Here is a 15,891-nt window from a genome sequence, read left to right on the forward strand (position 1 = left end):
AATTTACTACAAGTCCCTGGCCAGGTGGCTCATTTGATTAGAGGATTAACCCATACACCTAAAGGTTGTGGGTTTGATTCCCAGTCAGGACATATACCTAGGTTGCAGTTCAATCCCTGGTTGGGGGTATGGGAGGCAACCAATTAATATTTCTCTCTCTCTCTCTCTCTCTCTCTCTCTCTCTCTCTCTCTCTCCCTCCCCCTCTCCCTCTCTCTCCCTCCCTCCCTCCCTCCCTCTCTCTCTCTCTCTCCCCCTTTCCCTGTTTCTAAAATCAATAAATGTGAGGATTAAAAAATAAACTACAAGGTACAAGGCCATAGTAATCAAAATAACGTGGTACTGGGATAAAAACAGACATATAGATCAATGGAACAGAATAGAGAGCCCAATGGGGTAAAGATAGTCTATTCAATAAAAAGTGTGGGAAACTAGGATGGACAACATGCAAAATAATGAAAGTTGATCACCTTACACCATATACAAGAGTAAACTCAAAATGGATTAAAGACTTAAATGTTAGACTCGAAACCATAAAAATTCTAAAAGAAAACATAGGCAATAAAATCTCCAACATTTCTCTTAGGGATATTTTTTCTGATATATCACCTCAGGCATGGGAAACAAAAGAAAAAAAACACAAATGGGACTTTATGAAATGAAAACATTTTTGCACAGCAAAGGGAACCATTAACAAAACAAAAAAACAACCCACTGAATGAGAGAACAGATTCATCAATACATCTGATAAAGGCTTAATATCCAGAATTTATAAGGAACTTATAAAACTCTCAATACAAATAAAACAACAAAACAAAACAAAAATCCAATTAAGAAATGGGCAAAGAACCTGAATAGACACTTCTCCAAAAAAGGACATACAGATGGCCAATAGTCATATGAAAGGATGTTCTACATCACTGATCATCAGAGAAATGCAAATTAAAACCACAATGAGATATCACCTCACACCTATCAGAATGGCTGTCATCAATAAGTCAACAAACAACAAGTGTTTGTGAGAATATAGAGAAAAGGGAATCCTCATGCACTGTTGGTGGGACTGCAGATTAGTGCAACCACTGTGGAAAGCAATATGGAATTACCTCAACAAATTAAAAGTGGAACTAACTGCCTTATGACCCAGCAATTCCACTTCTGGAAATATATCCAAAGAAATCTGAAACACTAATTGGAAAGAATATATGCACCTCTATGTTCGTTGCATCCATATTGTAGCATTATTTATAACTAGAGGCCCAGTGCATGAAATTTGTGCACGGGTAGGGTCCCTAGCGGCTGCTGGCCAGGGCCTCCCTTCCCCAGGCTGCCTGCTGCTGTCGCCAACTGGGGTGGGGCCAGCCCGTCCCACCCCCTCGTCGAACACCCAGTCGAGGGGACAATTTGCATATTAGGCTTTTATTATATAGGAAGGATAGCCAAGATTTGGAAGCAACCCAAGTGCCCATCAGTAGATGAGAGGATAAAAAAAGCCTGTGGTACATTTACACAATAGAATACTACTCAGCCATAAAAAAGAAGGAAATCTTACCTTTTATAACAGCTTGGATGGACCTGGAGAGTATTATGTTAAGTGAAATAAACTCATCAGAGAAAGACAAGTACCATATGATTTCACTTACATTTGGAATCTAATGAACAAAATAAACTAATCAACAAAACAGAATCAGTCTCATAGTTACAGAGAACAGAGTAACAGATGTCAGAGGGGTGGGGGTTGGGCCCTGGATAAGGGTGAAGGGATTAGGAATAAAAAGAAAGACTCATAGACCCAGACAACAGTATGGTGATTTCCAGAAGGAAAAGGGCGGTAGGGGGAGGTAGAAGAGGGTAAAAGGAGAGGTAAAGACACAATACAATATACAGATGATGTATTGTAGAATTGTATACCTGAAAGTTATATAATTTTATTAACCAATGTCACCCCAATAAATTCAATTTAAAAAAGAATTTATGGATAAAGATGTTCATAAAAGCATGTTTATGATAGTGAAAAATTATAAACAACCTAAATATGCAATAAGATGAGTTAAATAAAATATGAAGCATTTATGTTAATAGATTACTAGACCATTTAAAATTGTTTTCATGTCACCAGACATAGTTAACTAAAAATTTTGTTTCTTGTGATTGAGTTTTAAGATTTATTCACCATGCTCTATATTACATTTCCCTGACTTATTTATTTTATACCTGGTAGTTTGTACCTTTTTGACCACGTGGCTGTCCAGTTTTCCCAAAACTTATTTATTGAAGAGACTATCCATTTGCATAGGTTAATTTCTGAGCTCCCTGTTTTGTTTCATTGATCTGTGTTTCTGTTTTTATGCCAGTACCGTACTGTTCTAATTACTATAGCATTATAATACTAGTATAGTTTGAAATCAGGGAGCGTGATGCCTCCATTTTTTTTTTTTTTTTTTTACTTTTATATATTTTCTAAAATTTCTATAATTAATATAAATTGCATTTATAATCAGAAAAAAATTGTGTTTTTGTGTTTTAAACACGAAAGCAATTTTTTGCTACACCTGTGTAGCTGATTGAAATCCCTTAAGGACTATAGAATCATATGTAGAGCTTGTGGGATCTTAAAGATAATCTCCCCTTTTTTTAAGATGAGAGATTTTTTAAAATATAATAATAGTTAACATTTATCCAATCGTCAGAATATTATTCTACTTCACTTAATCTTTATAGTATACTTAATGAGAGTTGGTCTGTTTTTATTCCCACTTTATAAATGAGGAAATGGAGAGTTAGACAGTTTGATTAACTTGCTCACAATTAAGTGATGGAACTGATATTTGACTCCAGAGTTCTTAAATATCATGTAATGGAATACAGTATAGTTTTTAAGTGACCTGTTCAGTGTTAAATTGTGTATCAGGATTAACAGCCTGATGTTTAGACTGCAAATTCAGTGTTCATTTCACTAATTCTTTCTGTTTAGAGAAAAGTGTTGATTTATAACCATTTTAAGTGCAGTGACCAATTTTATTCATGTCTTATCAACATGAACTTAAAATCCACTTAAAACCTTGGTTGATGAAAATGTCCTGCAATTAATAGTGTTGGTGGTTCACAACGTTATGAATATACTAAAAACCACTGACTTGTACAGTTTTTAAAAAATTCTTCCTTGCTTAAGATTACAGAAAAAAGCTTTTAAATTGTTATATTAAAATATAAAAAGACCCAAAAATGATATACACAGTAAATTTATAATGAAGTTTTATATGACACCAAATAAAATAATAGGCTTACTGTTTATCACCTCTTCCTTGACTATGAAGGATACCTATGATTGAAGCAACACTATTATTTTGACAGGTTGTATAACCATTGATTAGTTTACATGCTCTTGGGGTTTTGTTTGTTTATTTTTGAGGCTTCTAATTCTGTATCTTTGCTTTTAAGCAACGAATGTTATCTCGACAAGAAGAACTTAAAGAAAGAGCAAGAGTTCTGCTTGAGCAAGCGAGAAGAGATGCAGCTTTAAAAGCAGGGAATAAGCAGAATACCAACTCAGCCACAGCACTCTGCAACAGGCAGCTAAGTGATGTAAGGATCATTTTTTTTAAAAATACCATAAGTTGTTCATTGTAATCATGGGGGTGAGGGTACTAATTTATTTATATTTTTGCTAAATTACTTTTCTACATACTTTGTATATTGTGGGTATTTGTTACACTGTTGAACTTACAAAGTCATACTTGGAGGAGCATGTTGTGATGATTTCTGCACAGTAGTGTTAGCTATGAGGAAAAGTAAGATCCTGGAATATAATTTCTGCACATACATGAATAATCTATTTTTTCAATAATATACTTTTATAATTTAGTTGTACTTTGTTTAAGATTGTATTTTTGTCCATAGAAGTTAATTTTGTTGAAAATATTAGAATTTAATAATCATGCCTATCACTTATTGAATACCTAGCAAATATTCCAGGTTCTATGATGGATGTTTTACATAATTTTTATTTTACTTAACCCATGAAGAAGATTTTCAAGCTACTTTCCAAATTAAAAAAAACCTAAGGCTCATAATAGGTAAGCAAGATTGCAGTCAGTAAATGATTTGAACCTCAGCCTCAGCAGACTTCAAAATCAAAATGTTTTTTCCTATCATATACTACCATCCCTGTTAAATCACACTTTTTATATAGTTTTGTGTAGTGCTTCACAGATAATAACATATAGTAATAAAAGCCCTTAGACTTAGGGGGCCATAAACCTCTTCATGAATCTGAAAACCATGACAACTCTGCCCTACCAGCAAACTCACATATACATAAAACTGCATCATCTTTTTTTTTTAATTAATATTTTTTAGAGCAGTTTTTGTTTTACAGGAGAATTGAGGGGAAGGTACATATTTCCCATAATCCCCTATACCCACTCATGCACAGCCTCCCAATTAACAATATCCTCCACCACAGTGACACATTTTTTTACAACTGATGAACCTACATTAACACATTATAATCGCTCAAAGTCCATAGTTTACATTATGGCTCGCGCTTGGGTGTTGTACATTTTATGAGTTGGAAAAATATATAATGACATGCATCCATTATTAGAGTATACAGAGTATTTTAATTTCTCTAAAAATCCTGTATTCCACATATTCAGCCCTCTCCCCATTCCCAGTCCCTGGCAAACTGATAATTTTACTATTTCCATGATTTTGCCTTTTGCAGAATGTTTTAGTTGTAACCACACCGTATGTAGCCTTTTCTTGTTTTCTTCCACTTAGCAATATGTATTTGAGGTTCTTCCATGTCTTTTCATGGCTTGATAGCTTATTTCTTTTTAGTGTTGAATAATTTTTCACTGTCTGAATATACCATGGTTTATCCATTCACCTACTGAAAAATATCTTGGTTGCTTCCAAGTTTTGGCAATTATGAATAAAGGTGCTGTCATCATCCACACGTAGATTTTGTATAGATAAAAGTTTTCAACAACTTGGAGTACACACCAGGTAGCACAATTGCTGGATCGTATGGTAAAAGTATGTTTACTTTTGTAAGAATTCACCAAACTATCTTCCAAAGTGACTACCATTTTGCATTCCTACCAGTAATGGATGAGAGTTCAACTACACATCCTTGACAGCATTTAGTGTTGTCAGTATTCCAAATTTTGGCCATTCTAATAGATGTGTAGTTGTATCTCACTAGTGTTTTTTTTTCCCCTGCTAACATGTGATGTGCAGCATCTTTTGATATGCTTACTGGCCATCTGTACATCTTCATTGGAAGAGGTGTCTCTTAAGGTCATTGGCCCATTTTATTTTATTTTACTTACTAGAGGCCCAGTGCACAAAAATTTGTGCACTCGGGAGGGTGGGGAGGGGGTCCCCCAGCCCGGCCTGCGCCCTCTCGCAGTCTGGGACCCCTCGGGAGATAACGACCTGCTGGCTTAGGCCTGCTCCCGGATGGCAGAGGGCAGGCCCAATCCCTAAGTGCAGCCCCTGGTCAGGCTCAGAGCAGGGCCGATTGGGGAGTTGGGGCACTGCCCCCTGTCGTGCACAGAGCAGGGCGCATTGGGAGGTTGCGATGCCACCCTCAGTCACGCTCAGGGTAGGGCCGATTGGGGGGTTGGGGCACCGCCCCCTGTCACACACAGAGCAGGGCGGATCAGGGGGTTGCGGCGCTGCACCCTGTCACACTCAGGGCAGGGCCAATGGGGAGGTTATGGCTCTACCCTGTCACACACAGAGCAAGGCCCGTGGAGGGGGGTTGGGGCGCTGCCCCCTGTCACTCACAGAGCAGGGCCCATCAGGGGGGTTGGGGCTCCGTACCCTGTCACACACAGAGCAGGGTTGATCAGGAGGTTGGGGAGCTCAGAGCAGGGCCGATAGGGGAGTTGGGGCACTGCCCCCTGTCACACAAAAAGCAGGGCGGATCAGGGGGTTGGGGCACTGCACCCTGTCACACTCAGGGCAGGGCCAATGGGGAGGTTATGGCTCTACCCTGTCACACTCAGAGCAAGGCCTGTGGGGGGGCGGGGGTTGGGGCGCCGCACCCTGTCACACACAGAGCAGGGCCGATCAGGGGGTTGGTGCGCTGCACCCTGTCAAACATAGAGCCGCAGGGCAATCAGGGGATTGGGGAGCTCCCCCCTATCAGGCACAGAGCAGGGCTGATCAGGGGGTTGGGGCGCCTTCCCCTGTCACGAACAGAGCAGGGCGGATAGGGAGGTTGTGGCCCTGCCCCCTGTCACACACAGAGCCGCAGGGCGATCAGGGGGTTTGGGCGCTGCCCCGTCACGCTGATCCCGGTGCCGGGAGCCTCGCTGCTCCGCTGATCCCGGTGCTGGGAGGCATATTACCCTTTTACTATATAGAATAGAGGCCTGGTGCATGGGTGGGGGCCGGCTGGTTTGCCCTGAAGGGTGTCCTGGATCAGGATGTGGGTCCCCACTGGGGTGCCTGGCCAGCCTGGGTGAGGGGCTGAGGGCTGTTTTCCGGAAGCAGGTAACTGAAGCTCCCAACCGCTCCTTGTTTTCTTTTTTTTTTTTTATTCTGGGCCAACTTTAGCTCTGGCTCTAGCTCTGAGGCTTCAGCTGCTATAATCGAAACAATGTATAGCTCTGAGGGCTGGCTGAAAGCTGGTTTCTGGGGTTTTGGAACTATACTTGCAACATAGTTTCTTAGAGTTGTAGCTCAGAGGCCGGCAAGGCAGGCAGGGAACATTGCAGTCTGCAGTCACTGGAGCAAGCAAGCCTCATGCTCGCTTCCAGCTGCCTGGCTGCCGGCCGCCATCTTGGCTGACAGTTAATTTGCATAAGGATATGCTGATTAGCCAATGGGAAGGGTAGCGGTCGTACGCTAATTACCATGTTTCTCTTTTATTAGTGTAGATTTATTTTTACAGAGAGGAAGGGAGAGGGATAGAGAGTTAGAAACATCGATGAGAGAGAGACATCGATCAGCTGCCTCCTGCACACCCCTTACTGGGGATGTGCCCACAACCAAGGTACATGCCCTTGACCGGAATCGAACCTGGGACCCTTCAGTCCGCAGGCCAACGCTCTATCCACTGAGCCAAACTGGTTATGCAGTGGTTCTCAACATTCTGGCCCTTTAAATACAGTTCCTCATGTTGTGACCCAACCATAAAATTTTCGTTGCTACTTCATAACTGTAATGTTGCTACTGTTATGAATCGTAATGTAAATATCTGATATGCAGGATGGTCTTAGGCGACCCCTGTGAAAGGGTCCTTCAACTGCCAAAGGGGTCGCGACCCACAGGTTGAGAACCGCTGGGTTAGGGCAATTTTGGCCCATTTTAAAATAAAGTTGTTTATTTTCTTACTGTTGAGTTCTAACAGTTCATTGTATATTTTGGATAACAATTTTTTTTTTTAATCAGATGTGTCTTTTGCATATATTTTCTCTCTGTCTGTGATTTGTTTTCTCATTCTCTCCACATAGTCTTTTGCACAGCAGAAGTGTTTTTAATTTCGTGAAATCCAGCTTTTACCTTTATGGGTCATGCCTTTGATATTGTACATAAAAAGACATCATATAACTCCTATGTTGTCTTCTAGGAATTTTAGAGTTTTGTGTTTTAGATTTAGGTTCACAGTCCATTTTGATAGAGTTTTGTGATGGGTGTAAGATCTGTGTCTAGATTTATATTTTTGCCTGTAGATATCCAGTTGTTTCAGCACCAGTTGTTGAAAACTGTCTTTGCTCTACTGTGTTGCTTTTGTTCCTTTGTCAAAGGTCAGTTGACTATATTTGTGGGGTTTATTTCTGGGCTTTCTATACTGTTCCACTGATCTTTCTGTTCTCTTGCCAGTGCCATACTGTCTTGATTACTCTAGCTTTGTGGTTAGTTTTAAAGTCAGTAGTGTCATCCTCCCACTTTGTTCTTCTCCCTCAGTATTGTGTTTGCTCTTCTTGGCCTTTTTCCTCTTTATATAAACTTTAGAATCAGTTTGCCAATAGCCACAAAATAACTCTTTGGATTTTTATTGAGATTGCATCGAATCTATCAATCAAGTTGGAAAAACTCATATCTTTACAATATTGGGTGTATCTACCCATTAACATAGAATCTCTCTCCATTTGTTTAGTTCTTTTATTTCATTACCAGAGTTCTTCATATTGATCTTGTACATATTTTGTTAGGTTTATACCTAATCATTTAATTTTGGGGGGTGTAATGTAAACGATGTGTTTTTAATTTCCAATTTTATTTGTTCATTACTGTCATATGGGGATGCAATTGCCTTGTATAATAACCTTGTGTCCTACAACCTTGCTATAATTGCTTATTAGTTCCAGGAAAGTTTTTCTTTATTATTTTTTTTCAGTTTCTACATAGACGATCATGTCGTCTATGAGTAAAGACAGTTTTATTTCTGCCTTCCCATGCATATTTTTTAAAATACCTTTCAGATATCAACTTAATAACTTCTGACTTCAAGCATCATTTTTCAGACTTCAAGTCTTTATACATTAACATGATATAAAATCAGTTTAGTGAGCCACAATAATTATTTTTTAATATAAAGGAATATAATAGAATGGAATAGAAAATATCAGAATTCATCACACATAGTAAGTATAGTATTTTTGTGTGAAATGTTTTAATTCTGTGGATATGTGTGGTTATCACATATATATGTTTTATATATGTGATATAAAATATATTAATTGTGGGTCATGTTAAAAATGTTTGAGAAACACTCATCTAGAGGGCCTTTTTTTATGGAAAAAATTTTGTAGCCTTTATACCAACTTTTTTCATTTCCATCTTTTACATCATCAATTTGTTGATTCAGACATTTGCCAGACATTAATTGAGTGTCTGAACTGAGTATATTCAGAGTAAGAAAAAGGACTTCCCTCATGGAGTTTATATTCTGGTGGGAAGAGACCGATAATAATAAGTATATAACTACAGAGTTTGAAAACTGCATGATCTAGTAAAGGATAATTTGAGTAAGTTGAGCTTGAGTGATTTGAGAAAGGGACATTTAAACTAAGATTTGATGGGTGAGAAGGTTCACCATCCAAGTGAATAGGCACAGAAAGAATATTCTTTCTAAAAAGGAAGTTATTTTGTTTGTTGATAGCATATTTGTGATAAGTTTTGTTTTATAATTCTTTCAGGTCTAAAAATATAGAAGACTTACAGCTTTATGTTTTTCAACTATTTGATTCAAAATTCAGAATACCTGAGATTCAAACCATCTGTCTGTCAAGTAGATTTTTAAAAATTACTTTGCCTGTATGCAAAATTTACATATACTAATAATTATCATCTAATGTTTATTGAGCATTGTACTGTGTGTCAGCCAGGGTTCGAGTGCTTTCACATGGGTTTTCTCATTCAATCTCTAAAACAATTGTATAAGTTAAGTATTTTCCCTGTTTTACAGTTGAGAAAACTGCCACACAAATTAATGAATTGCCCATAGTCGCACAGCTAAGAGAGCCAAGAATTAAACCTAAACAATTTGACTTCAGAGGTTATATTTTAAAAACATCGTGCTATATTTCTTACTTATTTTTCTAATATCCTTGTAAAGTAGGACTACAAATTGTTTTTTATCATTGTAGAGAGAAAAAAAAGTGAGTTAGGAAAGGGTGTTTAAATTCACCTGGGGTTGCAGACAATGGCAAACTAGGTTGAGAATTCAAGTGTCCTAACTTTTAAAGGTATTTATCCTTTCATTCAGTTTGTTTATTTATTTACTACTTCAAACTTTCAAAAAATATTTTATTGGTCATCTATTTCGTTTAAGGCACTAATAATTTTACTTAAAGTTTTTATTTACCAAATAAAACTTCAATTTTTAGCTAAATTATATTAGTGTGAATTCAACATCATCCTCTCCCTCTCCCTCTCCCTCTCCCTCATCCTCTCCCCCTCCCCTCCCCCTCTCCCATGCTTAACCCTCTCTCATTCTTTAGGTCTTATTTTAAATGTCCCCAAGGCAACCACCACCAACCACTGACTTCTCAGACTATCAGATAAATAGCTACCTGTACCATTTATTCATCACACTGATCACATTTGTGATTATTTAATTGAGAGTCTCTCCCACTTCTCCATAAACGCTGTTCTAGGGTCTCTCCTGTCAGGTTCTCCAGACTAGGGAGCTCACTTGCACTATACTCCTGCTTCCCTCAAGCCTAGTTTGGGGGGGGGGGGGGGGCGGGCACTTCAGGGAGACCATGTGAAGAATTTGATGTGTCTCGGGAACAGGGACCCCGTGTCTTGGTGTCTATTTGTTTCTTACTTTTTGATTCAATTTTCTTATTTTTCTAATTATTTTGTTGTAAGAATTAGAGCAACATTATTTCATTTTTTATTGAGATGGAATCCACAAACTATAAAATTCACCCTTTTAAAGTATGCAATTCAGTGGTTTTTAGTATATTCACAAACTTGTGCAAAAATCACCCCTATCTAATTCTAGAACATTTCCTCGTCCCCCAAAGAAACCCCACTTCCTCTTCCCCCGCAGCCTCTGGTAGGCACGAGTCTACTTTTTGTCTCCATGGATGTGCCTATTCTGGATATCCTATATAATGAAAGTAATATGCAAATCGACCGAATGGTGGAAAGACTGGTCGCTATGATGCACACTGACCACCAGGGGGTAGACGCTCAATGCAGGTGCTGCCCCCAGCTCTCAGGCCCCAGGCCAGCCAAGGCACTAGGAGGGGGGCGGGGGCAGCTCACGATCACCCCCCGCCAGTCAGCCTGCAGAGGGAGGAGACTGGTGGAGACTGGTGGTGGTAGCAGGGGGTGGGCCTGGCTGGTGAGCTGGTGGCGGTTGGGGGCGTGGCTGGCCAGCGAGTGGGACGGCGCTGCCCCCCAATCGCCCCGCCAGTTGGTGGGGCCGGCCAGCGGGTGGCGCCAGGCCAGCCAAGGCGGGTGCCAGTGGGGGCCCCCCGTGGGGATTTATGTCTTTAAAAGCAAAAATCTCTTTATTGCCATTTTAATGGGAGGGAGCAAAATTAGAGTTATGTATTGGATCTGCCATTTTGACCTACATATGTGACATCACACGTTAACTGCTGGGTTATTTTTAATGTTGTATATAAAGAGAAACAATTACATTTTCAGTTTTTAAGAAAAATTGCTAAGTGATGTTTGAAGTGGACATTCTTACCCTAGACCAGAGCACCCAACTCCTGGAAAAGCCATGAGGTTGAGGGAGGTTAAGTCTGAGGATGAGGGAGATTTGGGATGGCTGGGGGTGTGCACAGGGTGAGGATGAGGTGGGTGTTAGGCAACATGCAGAAGGAAACAGCATAGAACCTAGAGTTATATGTCTATTCTATCACAGGCTTTTTTCAGAATCATTCTCTGGGGTGTGTTCATTCTCTGTGAAATCACTCCTATCCTCCATGGTATGCATATCAAATCTCCATTTCTCTCTTAAAATAAGAATAGTCACACACATTTAATTTTAAATAATACATGCATTTGTCAGCTTAATGATAATACATATTTTTTCTTTGAAAATTTTAAAGGAATTCTCTGCTCTTGGTAGGTTTCATGATTACAATTCCCCAAACAGAGTTTGAGCAATTCAGGAATGCATTTCTTAATTTCTCCCTATTGAGGACACAAATAGGGAAATGTCCCCCAATTGGAAAGTATCTTCTTTCATCTTCAGTCAGGGATGTTATCAATTTGTTTATTTTTACATAATGTTTTAATTTTGATTTGGTTATTTATTATAAAATGGCTGTGAAAGAAGGGATATTTACGTCACATTATGCAGTCTTATTCTCAGCTCTAGATTACAAAGGATATTTTCAAATAAGTTTTCCATTAGTTTTTTTTTTTTAGTATCCAATATTATAAATACATTTAATTGGATACCAGTGATCAGCAAACTCATTAGTCAACAGAGCCAAATATCAACAGTACAAAGATTGAAATTTCTTTTGAGAGCAAAATTTTTTAAACTTAAACTATATAGGTAGGTACATTGTTATTAACTTAATTAGGGTACTCCTAAGCTGGCCTTTGCTAAAAATGTCCTCAATCTGATTGAGGTACGTTCGCTGAGGTCGATCCCTTCCAACTCTCCCATCCACACTCGTCTTGTATACTTGTTTCGTCTATCTCCTTTCGTTCATCCTCTCTATATGTCCAAACCATCTCAACATACCTTTCTCAATCCTTGACAGTACATCTTCTTTCACTCTACAACGTTCCCTAAAATTAACTTAATAAACTTTACTTAAAGTTTTAAGTCTTAGTTAAACTATAGTTACGTTGAATAAAACTTGATATCATACTAAATAACGATATTATTTATTGATAAAATTAAATTCCTTACAATTTACCTTACAATATCCATAAAATTAAATCATGACAATGATTGACAAACACTAATGTGAACAATGGCCTTGCATCTCCTTGGAAAGTTTGGGTAAGTCAGGTTTGTATGTTGTTGTTGTTTTTAATTTTAGGCACGATTCCAGGTTCTCATCAATAAGACGACTTCTAAACTTACTGTTGATAAGGTTCATGCTTAAAAATGATTGTTTGCATAAATATGTAGACCCGAATAAGGAAAGAACAGCAAACACTAGTTTTTTCAGTTGATTATATGAGTCAGGAATACTATTCCAGGTGTTAAAAATCAACATATCTTCATTCTCCAGGTCTTTCAAAGCAGACCACTTGTGCTGTGAACTAAGTTCACATTTGTTTTTCTCTAATATTTCTATATCAGCACAAAGATGTTCAAATTTCGAGCTCCACAGTTCTTTGTTTTGTAAATCCAGCAATTGCATTTCAAAGTTGCCAATGTCAATATTAAAGGGAGAAAAATTTAATTCTGTTACAGTAGCATTGAGAGGTTTTTGTTGTTGTTGTTGTTTTATCTTTAAATTCTTTATTAGTTAAGGAATTACAAATGTGTCCTCATTCCTCCCCATTAACCCCCATCCTCCCCCCCGCCCCCCCACTCATGCTCTCATCCCCCTGTTGTCCATGTCCATTGGTTTGGCTTATATGCATGCATACAAGTCCTTTGGTTGATCTCTTCCCCTTACCCCCACCCTCCCCTACTTTCGCTCTGGGGATTAATAGTCTGATTGCTGTTTCTCTGTCTTTGGATCTGTCCCTGTTCATCAGTCTATGTTGTTCTCTATATTCCACGAATGAGTGAGATCATGTGGTATTTATCTTTCTCTGACTGGCTTATTTCACTTAGCATAATGCTCTCCAGTTCCATCCAAGCTGTTGCAAAAGGCAAGAGCTCCTTCTTTTTTTACCGCAGCGTAGTATTCCATTGTGTAGATGTACCACCGTTTTTTAATCCACTCATCTGCTGATGGGAACTTAGGCTGTTTCCAAATCTTAGCTATGGTGAATTGTGCTGCTATGAACATAGGGGTGCATATATCCTTTCTGATTAGTGTTTCTGGTTTCTTGGGATATATTCCTAGAAGTGGGATCACTGGGTCAAATGGGAGTTCCATTTTTAGTTTTTTGAGGAAGCTCCATACTGTTCTCCACAGTGGCTGCACCAGTCTGCATTCCCACCAGCCGTGCAGAAGGGTTCCTTTTTCTCCACATCCTCTCCAACACTTGTTGTTTGTTGATTTGTTGATGATAGCCATTCTGACAGGTGTGAGGTGATACCGCATTGTCATTTGGATTTGCATCTCTCGTATAATTAGTGACTTTGAGCATGTTTTCATATGTCTTTCAGCCCTCTGTATGTCCTCTTTCGAAAAGTGTCTATCTAGGTCCATTGCCCATTTGTTGATTGGATTGTTTATCTTCCTATTATTAAGTTTCATGAGTTACTTGTAAATGTTGGAGATTAAACCCTTATCGGTGATATCATTGGCAAATATGTTCTCCCATGCAGTGGGTCTTCTTGTTGTTTTGTTGATGGTTTTTCCTTTGCTGTGCAAAAGCTTTTTATTTTAATGTAGTCCCATTTGTTTATTTTCTCTTTAGTTTCCTTTGCCCTAGGAGCATTATCAGAGAAGAAATTCCTTCGACATCTGTTTGCTATTTCGCTGCCTATGGATTCCTCTAGTATTTTTATGGTTTCCTGTCTTACATTTAAGTCTTTTATCCATTTTGAGTTTATTTTTGTGTATGGTGTGAGTTGGTGGTCTAGTTTCATCTTTTTGCATGTATCTGTCCAATTTTCCCAACACCATTTATTGAAGAGACTGTCTTGACTCCATTGTATGCTCTTGCCTCCTTTGTTGAATATTAATTGGGCATAGTGCTTTGGGTCAATTTCTGGGTTCTCTATTCTATTCCATTGATCTATATGTCTGTTCTTGTGCCAGTACCAAGCTGTTTTAAGAACAGTGGCTTTGTAATACAGTTTGATATCTGGTATTGAGATCCCACCTACTTTGTTATTCTTTCTCAGGATTGCTGCAGCTATTCGAGGTCTTTTTTTATTCCAGATGAAGTTTTGGAACATTCGTTCTAGATCTGTGAAATATGCCGTTGGTAATTTAATGGGGATTGCATTGAATCTATAGATTTCTTTGGGTAGTATGGACATTTTGATGATGTTGATTCTACCAATCCATGAACACGGTATGTTCTTCCATCTGTTTATGTCTTCCTCAATCTCTTTTTTCAGTGTCCTGTAGTTTTTCGCATATAAGTCTTTTACCTCCTTAGTTAAGTTTATTCCTAGCTATCTTAATTTTTTTGGTGCGATGGTAAATGGGATTGCTTTTTTAGTCTCCCTTTCTGTAAGTTCACTATTGGTGTAAAGAAATGCCTTAGATTTCTTGGCATTAATTTTGTATCCTTCTACATTGCCGAGTTCATTTATTAACTCTAATAATTTTTTTATGGAGTCTTTAGGGTTTTCTATGTACAGTATCATGTCATCTGCAAATAAGGACAGTTTTACTTCTTCTTTTCCAATTTGGATGCCTTTTATTTCTTCTTCTTGTCTGATCGCAATGGCTAGTATTTCCAGTACTATGTTGAACAGGAGTGGTGAGAGGGGGCATCCCTGTCTTGTTCCTGTTGTCAGGGGAAATGGTTTTAGTTTTTGCCCATTGAGTATGATGTTGGCTGTGGGTTTGTCATATATGGCTTTTATTATGTTGAGGTATGATCCTTCTATTCCTACCTTGCTGAGAGTTTTTTTTTCTTTTCCTAAAAAAAAAATCTAAGTAGTCCCTGAGAGTCCAAAGGGACTGTCCTAAAGAGAGACCTTTAGTCCAAGCAACGGGAACCTGAGAAACAGTACAGTACAGAAGACTGGGATCTTAAGCCAGCCAAAGGAAGACTTAATTTTTTCATTTTTATTTTTATTTTTTTATTATTATTATTTTGTTATCTCTTTTTTTCTTCTTGTTTCTTTGTTTTTCTGTTGCTTTATTTTTTATTTCTTTTTTTTTTATCAAGAAAGTGTGTTGAATTTTGTCGAAAGCTTTTTCTGCATCAATTGATATGACTATGTGGTTTTTATCTCTCAATTTGTTTATGTGATGAATCACGTTTATTGATTTGCGGATATTGTACCATCCTTGCATCCCTGGGATGAATCCTACTTGATCATGGTGTATGACCTTTCTGATGTATTGCAGGATTCGATTTGCTAGAATTTTGTTGAGTATTTTGGCATCTATGTTCATGAGGGATATTGGCCTATAATTCTCTTTCATTGTGTTGTCTCTATCTGGTTTTGGTATTAGGGTGATGCTGGCTTCATAGAATGAGCTGGGAAGTGTTCCTTCTTCTTGAATTTTTTGGAATAGTCTGAGGAGGATATGTTTTAGTTCTTCCTTGAATGTTTGGTAAAACTCCCCTGTGAAGCCATCTGCCCCCGGGCTTTTGTTTGCTGGGAGCTTTTTGATGACTGCTTCAATTTCTTCCAT

General features: G+C 38.4%; 1 protein-coding gene across 8 annotated transcripts in view; it reads left to right on the forward strand.

Moving 5' to 3' along the window:
* EHBP1 (EH domain binding protein 1) overlaps nucleotides 1-15,891 on the forward strand; it is a 310,727-nt gene that overhangs the window by 193,694 nt on the left and 101,142 nt on the right. For all 8 annotated transcript variants that reach the window (XM_070429315.1, XM_070429313.1, XM_070429318.1 and 5 more), the window contains one exon: nucleotides 3,440-3,583. In XM_070429315.1, the coding sequence (XP_070285416.1) occupies nucleotides 3,440-3,583 (144 nt within the window). The remainder of the gene's footprint in view (nucleotides 1-3,439; nucleotides 3,584-15,891) is intronic.

Source organism: Myotis yumanensis, unplaced genomic scaffold (genome assembly GCF_028538775.1).
Source record: "Myotis yumanensis isolate MYYU_CA2020_CCGP unplaced genomic scaffold, mMyoYum1.0.hap1 SCAF_11, whole genome shotgun sequence".
NCBI lineage: Eukaryota > Metazoa > Chordata > Mammalia > Chiroptera > Vespertilionidae > Myotis > Myotis yumanensis.